This window comes from Symphalangus syndactylus, chromosome 9, assembly GCF_028878055.3.
Source record: "Symphalangus syndactylus isolate Jambi chromosome 9, NHGRI_mSymSyn1-v2.1_pri, whole genome shotgun sequence".
Classification (NCBI taxonomy): Eukaryota; Metazoa; Chordata; class Mammalia; order Primates; family Hylobatidae; genus Symphalangus; species Symphalangus syndactylus.
In genome coordinates, this window is record NC_072431.2 from 31769521 (window position 1) to 31780757 (window position 11237).

General features: G+C 39.0%; 1 gene segment (V, D, J or C); it reads right to left on the minus strand.

The window, feature by feature from the left end:
- Positions 1-7381: 7381 nt before the first annotated feature.
- On the minus strand, positions 7382-9251 carry LOC129489382 (T cell receptor alpha variable 38-2/delta variable 8-like). The segment is given in 2 exon segments: positions 7382-8513; positions 8748-9251. Coding segments are annotated over 2 exon segments (357 nt in total).
- Between the last annotated feature and the right edge of the window lie 1986 nt (positions 9252-11237).

Below are 11237 nucleotides of genomic sequence, written 5' to 3' on the forward strand. Positions count from 1 at the left end.
AGGTGGGAAAATCCATATATAACTAGGTACCTACACAGGGAACAGAGTAGATTGGCTGCTCAGCTGCTCAGACCAAAAGATCCAGAAGGCAATGCATGGATTTAAGCCTTTTTTTTTTTTTTGGCCTCAGGTGACACTCAACTGTCTCCCCTTATCGTCTAAATTTCATCATGGAAAGAAAAGGGTAAGGTCGTTGAATTCCAAACATATCACCTAAAGAGACTGAGTCATCTAAGAGAGACTTTACATCAGCCCTAACATGGAATTGAACTTAAATGAACTGAATATTAAAAGTGGAAGGAACTCTTTAAACCTGAATAAAATGAGACATTGTTAATTGCGATTTACAAAATTTAAGTTTCTTGACTATTTGGTGGATGGGATCATTCATAAGGAAGATTAGATATATTAGAGAAATTGTTTTCTTCGTGTGTCTTTTTATATGTATCTACATATTATTTGAGTTTGTTATCCCACCATGTAAATTTGCTTTCTCTCTGCCTCATTCATTCATCCACCCCACTGAATTCACACACTGTTTTAATTATCTTTGAAAAAAGTATAAGGCACAGAAAAATCTACAAAAACAACAGCAAAGAAATATAAAAATCAAGAAGAAAAAAATAAGGGCAGGAACATAAACCTTGAATTAGATTTGGAATTAAAATATATGCAATCAGCCTCTATAGTTGGAGTTAAGCTAACATTGGCTCTGAACTTATTAGCAGTCAATGTAAAGAAAGAAAACAATCAGTCCTATGATAATTACCTCATCCATATGATAAAAACAAACTACAGGTGTAGGTACAAATTATCCATGTAGGAAATCTTAAGAGAAATTTTTCTTATAGCATCTCATAGAATATGAGGTAATATGTAAACTGTGTCCCCAATAAAGAAGCTATAGTATGTCTAACGATGAATTCTGTAGGACTGCTGTTTATGATATACTTCATAAAAAACTTATTGCATCATGACAAAGCACAGTTCCACGAAGGAAAGAAAATGGTAAGGTATTGGCTCAATAGGAATCCTGCATTGAAATTTGAAACAGCCAAGATGAAGATTATTTTATAGCTACAGGCACTTTTCTGGAAGAGAATCTCCTGGGAAATCTAAGGCTAGATCAAACTGAATAGTAGGGAATGAGGAATAAGGGAGTTACCAGAATATGGCCTTTTTGAGAGGAAATAGGTATACACTCCTCTCTCTCTATCTCTCACTCTCACTCTCATATAAGTCTATAAGACTGTAAGATATCCATATATATATATATATATGAGTTTGCTATACATACACACAGACACTATATAAATATATTACCCATGTAGTAAATCTTAAGAGAATTTTTCTTATAGCATCTCATAGAAACATGAGGTAATATGTAAACTGTGTCCCCAGTAAAGAAGCTTTCTTCCTTCCTATATATAGCGTGTATGTGTCGTATGTGTGTGTGTGTATGTATCTTTGGTATTGCTTCGGGTATCTTTACATGAGTTTATTTTTTTAATCAAATAATATTCTGAATATTTCAATGCTTGTAGTGCTCTCTAGAACTTGGTGTCATTTTGTCTGCATTGTGGTTAATTATTTCTGTATTTTTCTATATTGAGGTACTTGACTCCACTTTTCCTAAATTTTATTCAGAACTGTGTTATAGATAACTTGTGGTTTATTTAATATATATTGAACAGTAAAGCCGCGATCATCATAAAACCTTAAACATTCTCATGTATTTATTTATAGCTAACATAATATTTCTTGCCTTGTGACTACTGAATGCTAATAAACTATAACCTTTTGATAAATGTCTTCTAGGACATTTTATTCTGCATTCTTTAGCTATTTTTGCCAATGTTTCATAACTTCTTAAACATTTATCCTCATTTTCCTTCCTTTCCATTTCTGTCACATTTATTTCGGCTTTAATTCTTTGTCTTTGAATACCTATGTTGCTTTAAGCAATTTTTCTTTTGCTCTTTCTCTTTAACTGTTTTCACTAAGTGCTGATCATATACTTATATTTTTCTGTCCTGTCTTACTTCTTCAATATGTTCTCAAATATTTGTGGATACCTTAACAATGAGTATATTTTAATCAAAATAGTATCTTTACTTTGGCTCTTATTGCCTGCCTGCTTTCTTCCTTCCTATCTTTATCCCTCCTTGTTTTAAAGAGACATCCAAATGAACTATTATTCATAGCATATGAGAATCTGTATGAGCTGGTTAAATAGGACTTTCACCTACAGCTGAAATGCTCAAGATTATACCTAAATAGTTTGTAATTTAGAATGATTTTCCTGACTTCATATTTGTTGCTTTCAAACTTTTTCTGGAGTTTTAGATTTAGAGTATAACATTGGGTTTGGCATAGAAAGTTATATCAAGCTGTCTCTTTTTTTATTCTTTAGTTTCAGTCTACCAAATACACAATTTAACACATCCCTCAGCTAAATTTGCCATTAAAGAGTTCTTATTTGTCCCTTTATCTGCTGAACACATTGAAATTATCTTGAACAACTGTGTATGCTGAATTTCTGGTCAACAGAGCTTCTATGTTTTGGTGACGCAATTTTATTCATTGCTTTTTGCTTGCTATGTTGAGATGTAAGTTTGGGCGATTTAAAAAATTATTTTATTGGAATTTATATGTGAGCTTATTACTGCTTTCTGATGGCAAAAAGGAGTTTGAAAGAAATTAATAGCGTTGGGGTCATCTGCTATTTTTACGTATCCATTATTCATTCCTCTTCTAGTAGCATCTTGGCTTTGCCTTGAGGAACCACCTCTGCCTGTTTCCCAAATCTGAAGAAATCAGTCTAAGCAAAGTCAGCCCAGGATATTTTCTGGAAACATCACAAAAGAAGCCTGTTTCTTCTGCTGGAGTTGTTAATTTGGCAGGTATGGTAAAGAGAGTAGTAGCCCTCCAAAGATGTCTGTCTCATCCACTGGGGCTGTTATACCCCAAATACCATAGACTGGGTGGCTTTAACAACCAACATTTATTTCTCACAATTAAGGCTTGGAAATCCAAGATCGAGATAGCAGCAGACTCAGTGTCTGGTGAGAGTCATTTCCTGGTTCATAGATGGTGCCTTCTTGCTGTGCTCTCACATGGTGGAAAGAGCAAGGCAGCTCTCTGGGGCCTCTTTTATAAAAGCACTAATCTCACTCATGAGAACTCCACCCTCATGATGTAATCACCTCTCAGAGGTCCTACCACTTAATACCATTACCTTGGGGATTAGGACTTCAACATATAAATTTTGAGAGGACGCAAACATTCAGTCTATAGCAATGTCCACCACCTATCCCCAGAACCCGTGAATATGTTACCTTATGTGGCAAATGTTCTTGAAAATGTGATTTAGAAAATGGGATTCATGAAGAATCTTGAGATGGGAAGATTATTCTGGAATATGTGGGGGATCTCAATGTAATCTCAAGGGTCAAGGTTCAGGAGGGCCATGAGGGTGAGAGGAGATGTGACAATGGTGGTGGAGGTCACCGTGCTGTGATTTCTAGTTTTGAAGACGGAAGAGGGCCATGAGCCAAGGGAGGCAGCAGCCTCTAGAAGCCAGGGAAGCTCAGGGTTTCACTCAGTCTCCCCTAGAGCCTATAGAAGGAACACAGCCCTGTGAACACCTTTGTGTTAGTGCACTGAGACTTATGAGCTCCTAAACTGTAGGATAATAAAGTAATATTGTTTAAGCCACCATGTTTGTGGTAATTTGTTACAGCAGCAGGAGGAAACTAACACAGTAGGACACAAGTCTGAGGCTCCTGGCGGCCATCTTTGCCATCATGTGGGCCTGAGCTTGCTTCAGAGTAAAGCCAATATAAACGAGAGCCAAATGATAGAGATATGCTGTGGTGACATTATTTGAGCATTTGGTCCAGTCCTTCCTAAAGTAGTTAACCCAGATTTTTCAGTTTTATTAACCAACATATTTTTCTTTTGCTTTGTTTTGCTTCAGTTACTTTGATCTGGGCTCTCTCCTACTTGCATACTATTTTACGTACAAGTATCTTTTTAAAATTACAGTTTTACTTATAAAAGCTCCAGTTTGGAAACAATGTACTTATCATGCTTACTGTATTTATTGATTTACTCGATCAATAACTCAAGTTAGGCCAGGCACAGAGGCTCATGTCTGCAAACCCAGCACTTTAGGAGGCCGAGGTGGATGGATCACTTGAAGTCAGCAGTTTGAGACCAGCCTGGCCAACATGAGGAAACCCCCACTAAAAATACAAAAATTAGCTGTGCATGGTGATGCGCACCTGTAATCCCTGCTACTCAGGAGGCTGAGGCAGGAGAATCACCTGAACCTGGGAGTCGAAGGTTGCAGTGAGCTGAGATTGCACCCCTGCACTCCAGCCTGGGTGACAGAGTGAGACTCCATCTGAAAAACAAAAACAACAACAACAAAAAAACAGAAAACCCTCAAGTTATTGAGTAAAATGAGGTGCATTTCACAAATATAATATCTTGTAGCCATGGGAAACTCATGCTATAGAAAAACTGCTTGTTTATGTGGGGAAGTTTTTACAATATATTAGTTTTTCACTGAAGCAAAAAAATTGAAAAGCAGCATTCATAGAAACACCCAACCATATACAAAAAAGTTTTAAAAGTTACAAAGGAAGGATCTTCCCATGATAACATGGAAATTTTGGATAACTTGGAAAGGTTAGAAATTTCTTCTAAACTCTTGCATTCTTCATAGAGTTATACAAAATGACATTTGAAATATTTACTAATGCCCCTGCCAAAGACTGCATTTTAAACTTAAACGCTATTGAAAAATGCACTGAAGAAGTTTAAAATATTGTATAGTCCCAAGTCAAATAATTACAAACTCACGTTAAAAAGGCACAAATTTCCTATGTAAACAATAATGGTAATAGTGTTATTTTTACATTTAACTTCTATTAATAAGGATACTTGAAATAACTCTCATCTTGCAATTACTGCTCTAGAAAAAGTGAGGACTACAAGTGCATGCATGTACGGTACAGCACTGTTTTCATGAATTTCTTTCTTATGTTCCATGTGTCTATTACATTAATAAGACTGAGTTGCTTTAGCAGTTTGCCACCCTTTGGGAAGGGGAAAAGTCCAGTGGTTAAGGAGTCATACATTGTGTGATTCTAGGCATTTTGGCCTCTTTGAACCTGTATTAATTCTTCATATAAAATAGGGATATCAATAGTAGCTACAGCATGGATTTGTTGGGACTACTAAATGAAATAAAGCATGTCATGCACCTCTCAGAATATGGGGCGCATATATATATATATATATACACTCAATAATTGTTAGCTACTACTAATATTTTTATGATCAGCATGATACTGTTGTTACTATTAATTTTTGACACACCATACAGCCCGATGAGTTAGCTCAGAATTCTGAGTTAACACAGCTATGGAGGAGATAGCAAAATAGAAAACTTATCCATTTTTACTCTATAATGTTTAATGAGGAAAATGCCCATCAATTAATTACCTTCATTAAAAAAACTTAAAAATCATTTCTGTGAATTAAAGATTGTTATAGGCACAATTGCTATTGAAATGAGTAAAACTGTGTCCTTGGTAACTAACAGTTTGCATTTTAGTGGGGAGACAGTGAAAAATACCTGCAAACACCATAAGGTGTTAGATTTGCCAAATTAGAAATATGCTTAGGGTTTCAGTTAGGAGATAAAGGAGAAAGTGATCAGTTCTACCAGTGCAAAAGGGTCATGATAAGGATTCAGAGAAGAGGGGAGACTTGCGAACCTTTCAAATAATAGGCAAGTGGTTAATTGGGGATGGGCATTCCATGCTGAGGGGACAATGCTGGCAAAGGCATAGATGCAGGAAACAATTACATTTGCTGAGAGGATGGGCGTGTACAGTTTGGGGGGATGGGAATATGGCAACAAATGAGGCTGAGTTGCTAAGCAGGGGACAGACTAATTAATCCATCAGTAGATGACCCTGACGATTTACCCTGTCAGGCATGGTAAGTGCTGGAGATACAGTGGTGGCTTCCGCTCTGATGGACTTATATTCTAAATAATCACTGGGCCTTTCTGTGGGAAATGAGGCTTTTTGAGGCAGAGGCGTGTGTACATGATCTGATTTTTATTATAGGCTGCTCACTCGGACAGCTATGTGAGGCAATGTTTGAAGGGTGTATTTTAGTCTGTTTTCACGCTGCTGATAAAAGACATACCTGAGACTGGGAAGAAAAAGAGGTTTAATTGGACTTAGAATTCCACGTGGCTGGGGAAGCCTCCGAATCATGGTGGGAGGTGAAAGGCATTTCTTACATGGCGGCGGCAAGAGAAAAATGAGGAAGAAGCAGAAGCAGAAACCCATGATAAACCGATCAGATCTTGTGAGACTTAATTCACTATCACGAGAATAGCATGGGAAAGACCAGCCCCCATGTTTCCATTACCTCCCCCTGGTTCCCTCCCACAGCATGTGGGAATTCTGGGAGATACAATTCAAGTTGAGATTTGAGTGGGGACACAGCTAAACCATATTAAAGGGGGACATAATTGAAGATAGAGGGAGTAGATGAATGATTATTTATTAATTCAAATGAGAGGAGCTGCATGAAGGCACTAGAAGCAAGGATGGAAAGAAGTGATCTTAGATAGGAAACTTGGTAACTAGCCTGAATCTAAGTCCGGGTGATTCATGGGCCTCAGGGGTAAAAGGGAGGGCAAAACCTGAATAGCCTGAAGGTGTCTTCCTTTTGTGAGAGAAAGGGTTTCATTTTGATTGGTGCCTACCCCACTTTTTCAGACCAGCAGAAGCCTGGGTGCTGAGCTGGGCTAGGATGTGGCATTACAGAAGCTGCTGTGTTTGGGAAATGACTCAGCAATCTGAATTATGATTCCGCAGTTTGGTCTTGGCCTCCCCTTAGCCTCTCCCACATCCAGTCACTCTCACCACTCATTCCAAACAGACCCCCAACCTAAGCTCTGGAGCCTGCCTATTGGACTTAATTATTTCAGCTGTTTGTCATTCCAAAATCCCTCTCGCCACCCACAGTGAGCAGATGGAATAAAATGTTCCACAAGGGGCTTAATAGTGAAGGAGATGTATTGGGGGAATTGTGGGCATAAAAAGAAATATTGGGATTTTTTCTTCATTTAATTTTTCCCTTAGCATAAGGGAGAATCCTCTTATGGTCCAGGCATCTCCCAATTCTCAGAAGACATAGGGGTGGAGACTTGGACCATGGCAGCTGCTTGGCCTCACTGTTAGACTAGGTTTATCAAAATTGTCACCACCTGCTAGGTTGCCTTACCAGAAGCAATTATAGCATTACCAGAAGTTAACTTCCTGTTTTTTTTTTTTTTTTTTTTTTTTTTAGCATTTGCTGGTGAGTACTAGCAGTACATGAAATCCTACTTGATAGTTCTTTGCTTTCTTTCCTTACTTTCTTATGTCAAGACAAATGATGCTTTAAAGAACATTAAGAAATACAGGATGAAGCCAGGTTAAAGCCAGAGAGAATGATGGATGGATGGGAAACAGTGAGACTGACATGATGTAGTGTTTTTTGCAGCGTGTTATAATTAGAAAGTAATAAGGTATGCATAAAAATCTGATAGCCCAGGCTGGAAAGTCGAGGGTGAAGAAATTCCCCAAACTGGAAACCCAGTAATAGCAAACTTTTATTGTGTTCCTGAATCTTGAGCAAGGCTGAGGAGAAAAAAAATGAAGAAAAAATAAAGGTTTGTGGAGATGGTAAGAAATTCAGTTTTGTATATATTGCCTTTGATATGATTATGGGATGTACAGATAGATAGTAATTAAAATAATAAAGCAAAAATATATAATTCTAAAAGAATATAGCTTTAGGTCAAGCTCTAAGATTCTCTGGATAGCAGTGATGCCTAGAATATCTGATATGACCTATGTAACACACAGGCTTGTGCAGGTTTAATGGATTAACATGTGAAGGTATTTTGAAAATCTATAAAGCATGAGTGGATTCATTATTTTATTACTATTTCAAAAATTACAGCTTATAGACATCCCCTCTGTGTTTCCTATAGTCAGATACATTTTTTTTTCTTTAGGGAAGACAATTATTTCCTCTTTATGTTCCTATAACCCTGAACACTTCCCCCTGACCTTTGCACAGATGCTGAGGTCTGAGGTTTCTGTAAGCCTCTCGCTGTTGCTTGTCTCACTGTGTGCTCCTATAAGCACAGAAATACATCGCGGTGTCCCCCAGCTGTGAGTCTGAGATCTTGAGACTGAAGGATTTGGCTGCTTTCTGGAAGTTCACAGAGAAACGATTCTCCGTTGCATTCTGTTGCTTATAAGCTTCTTGGCGAATAATGAGAATCATCTGCCTGCTGGGAGGCTGCTTGTACCAGAACAAATAATAATCACTCTCAGTGGTGTCATATGTGCAGCTCAGGGTCACAGTCTCTGCCTCCTGCACAGACATCTCTGGTTGAGACTGAGTGACTCTCTGAGCCATGCTGAATTCTGTGGGAAAGAGGAGAGAAAGGACTTCACCGGGATATCACGTGAGAGAGAGAAACAGACTCACAAGTTGTTCCCATTGCCACTCGCCTTTCTTCCTCTTGATCCAAACCTCTGACACAATCCATCAGCTTTCTTGCCCCTAATAGCTGGGCCCAATGAGGAGATTAGATTCCTGCACTATTAATCTTTCTTCCCACTTCTCTGTGGGAAGGTGAATACATGCGCCTTCCTTACCAAGACAGGTGGAGATCACAAGTGTCCACAGGAAGCCAGGGCATGCCATGCTCACAGGTCCCTGCTGCAGGGTGAGAAGCCTCCTCTTCTGATCTGAACCTTGAGTATCAGCTGTACTGGTGCCGTAGCTGCTTCAGAACAGGAAATGGGATGTCAGGTGGGCTGTTTATGATGTCTCCCTTAGGGAAAGCTCTTCGATACTTTTTGTCTTTTGCTTCAGAGAATAAAACTTTGACTATAATTTTTTTTTTTTTTTTTTTTTTGAGACAGAGTCTTGCTCTGTCGCCCAGGCTGGAGTGCAGTGGTGCAATCTCGGCTCACTGCAAGCTCCGCCTCCCGGGTTCACGCCATTCTCCTGCCTCAGCCTCTCTGAGTAGCTGGGACTACAGGCGCTCGCCACCACGCCCGGCTAATTTTTTTGTATTTGTAGTAGAGACGGGGTTTCACCGTGGTCTCGATCTCCTGACCTCGTGATCCGCCCGCCTCGGCCTCCCAAAGTGCTGGGATTACAAGCGTGAGCCACCGCGCCCGGCCCTTGACTATAATATTTAATGAAAAAAGATGTTGTTGGAACTGTAATTTATTTGGGAATAAACATGAAGAGTAAAGGGAGCTGATACATTGTTTTTTAAAGACATAATTTGGAGAGGAGAATGAGATGGGTGGGGAAAAGACAGGCCAAGCTAATGTTGTGACTTCAGTTTTCTCTATAAGCTTTTATTGTCTTTCCTCTCTCTCTCTTTCCTTCCCGTCTTTCCTTTCTCTTTCCCTTCCTCTTACTCCTCTTTTTTCCTTTTTTTCTTCCTTCCTTCTTTCCTTTTTTTCTCTCCCTCCTCTGTCTTAAAGCTAATATCAGAAAATTATCTGTGGGTTATGATAACACAGGTATTGGTTATATTATTGTTTGACCAAATTGTATTTTAATACTTTGAGAAATGATGAAAAATAATGACAACAACAATAACATTCAGATAGTCTAGAGAAAATTGAAACCAGAATTTTGATATCTAATTACACTGTAATTTGCTGAAGACTTTCTTTTTTAAAAAAAGAATACCTGATTTTGGCTGTGTCAAGGAGCTCTACAATACTGGTGGCAAGGGCTTTTGTGAGCTTCTGTTAATGACTTTGTGAAGGAAGACTCAGAACAATTAGCATAAAATTCATTTGGGAACATTCTGTGTTGCACATCTGACAGCTTTTCATTGGCATCTGATTTTTCCTCATGCACACATTCTTCTTTGAGGGAGGAAAGGTCAGGAATTAGTCTTCATTTTATAGAAGAGGCAACAGAGCAAAAATGAAAACTCACAATACAGAGAACTACTAGTTTCATTTGCATTAATTTTCTCTCCCTATTGAATTTGTGTCATCCAATCTTAGATAAGGCTTCTCTATAGTTCAGCTTTATGTAAACTTTTCCCCCTGTAAAACAAGAAGGAGAATAAAAGACTAAATTAAAAGCTGACTTGCTGTATAGTTAGTGGTGGTCTTAACTCTCCCTTCCCATTTATTATTTCCACTTGGAAATGGTGCTAACAGTGGGCATTTTGCCACAGACGTTCTTAATTCCAGAGGACTTCTTAAAGTACAGCATATTGAGTTTCTTCCATAGGTGGTCTCATTCTCTTGTTTGCTTGGTGTTAAATTTCTGCACTACCTACTATTTTCTGGACCAATTCACAGGAAATTGGTAAATATGCTATTACTTTACAATTTGCCCCCTTCTCCTCTCTGGTCCTTTTTTTTTCTTCTGAGACAGGGTCTCACTCTGTCACCCAGGTTGGGGTGCAGTGGCGCAATTATGCAGCCTCAACCTCCTGGGCGCAAGTGATGCTCCCACCACAGCCTTCCAAGTAGCTGGGACTACAGGCGTGTGCCACCACTCTCTAGTCTGTATAGGAAACTCTGGATGATTGGGCTGTCTTCGCTCCCAGTCTCAGGCCAGCTGCAGCTATGAGCTCACTAATTAGGGTCTCAAGAGTAAATGTTTTCTGCCTCTTGCCGGGGCTCACTGGGCCTGCCATTGCAATGCTGATTGGGGATTCCAATGCTGCAATGTTGAATGGATCTTGCCATTTTAGATGAGATTGGGCACATTCGGAGTGGTGTGGCCATAGATAGATCTTGCCACTTTAGATCTTTTTTGTGATCCTCTGGGGCCTATGCAGTCAGAACTTTAGTATCTTGTATTTATCATCCAATCAGTTCCCAACTTCCACAGTTAATCAAGTTATTGAATATTGAATACTAAATAAAGCGATCTATATAAAAGAACTTGTAAGTGGGCAAATATAGGTGGGGTGTGCAGACCGCTGCCTTTTTGTGGAAGCAGAACCCCTTCTGGGCAGTCTGAGAAGTTCTACTGTGCTCCCTTGGGATAGCAACCCTGTCTGGCAACTACCATCATGGGATTTCTTACTGGAGTTAGCTAGTTAGACTATAAACAGTAAATACTAGGAGAAAAATATGTGAGTATCACACACCCAC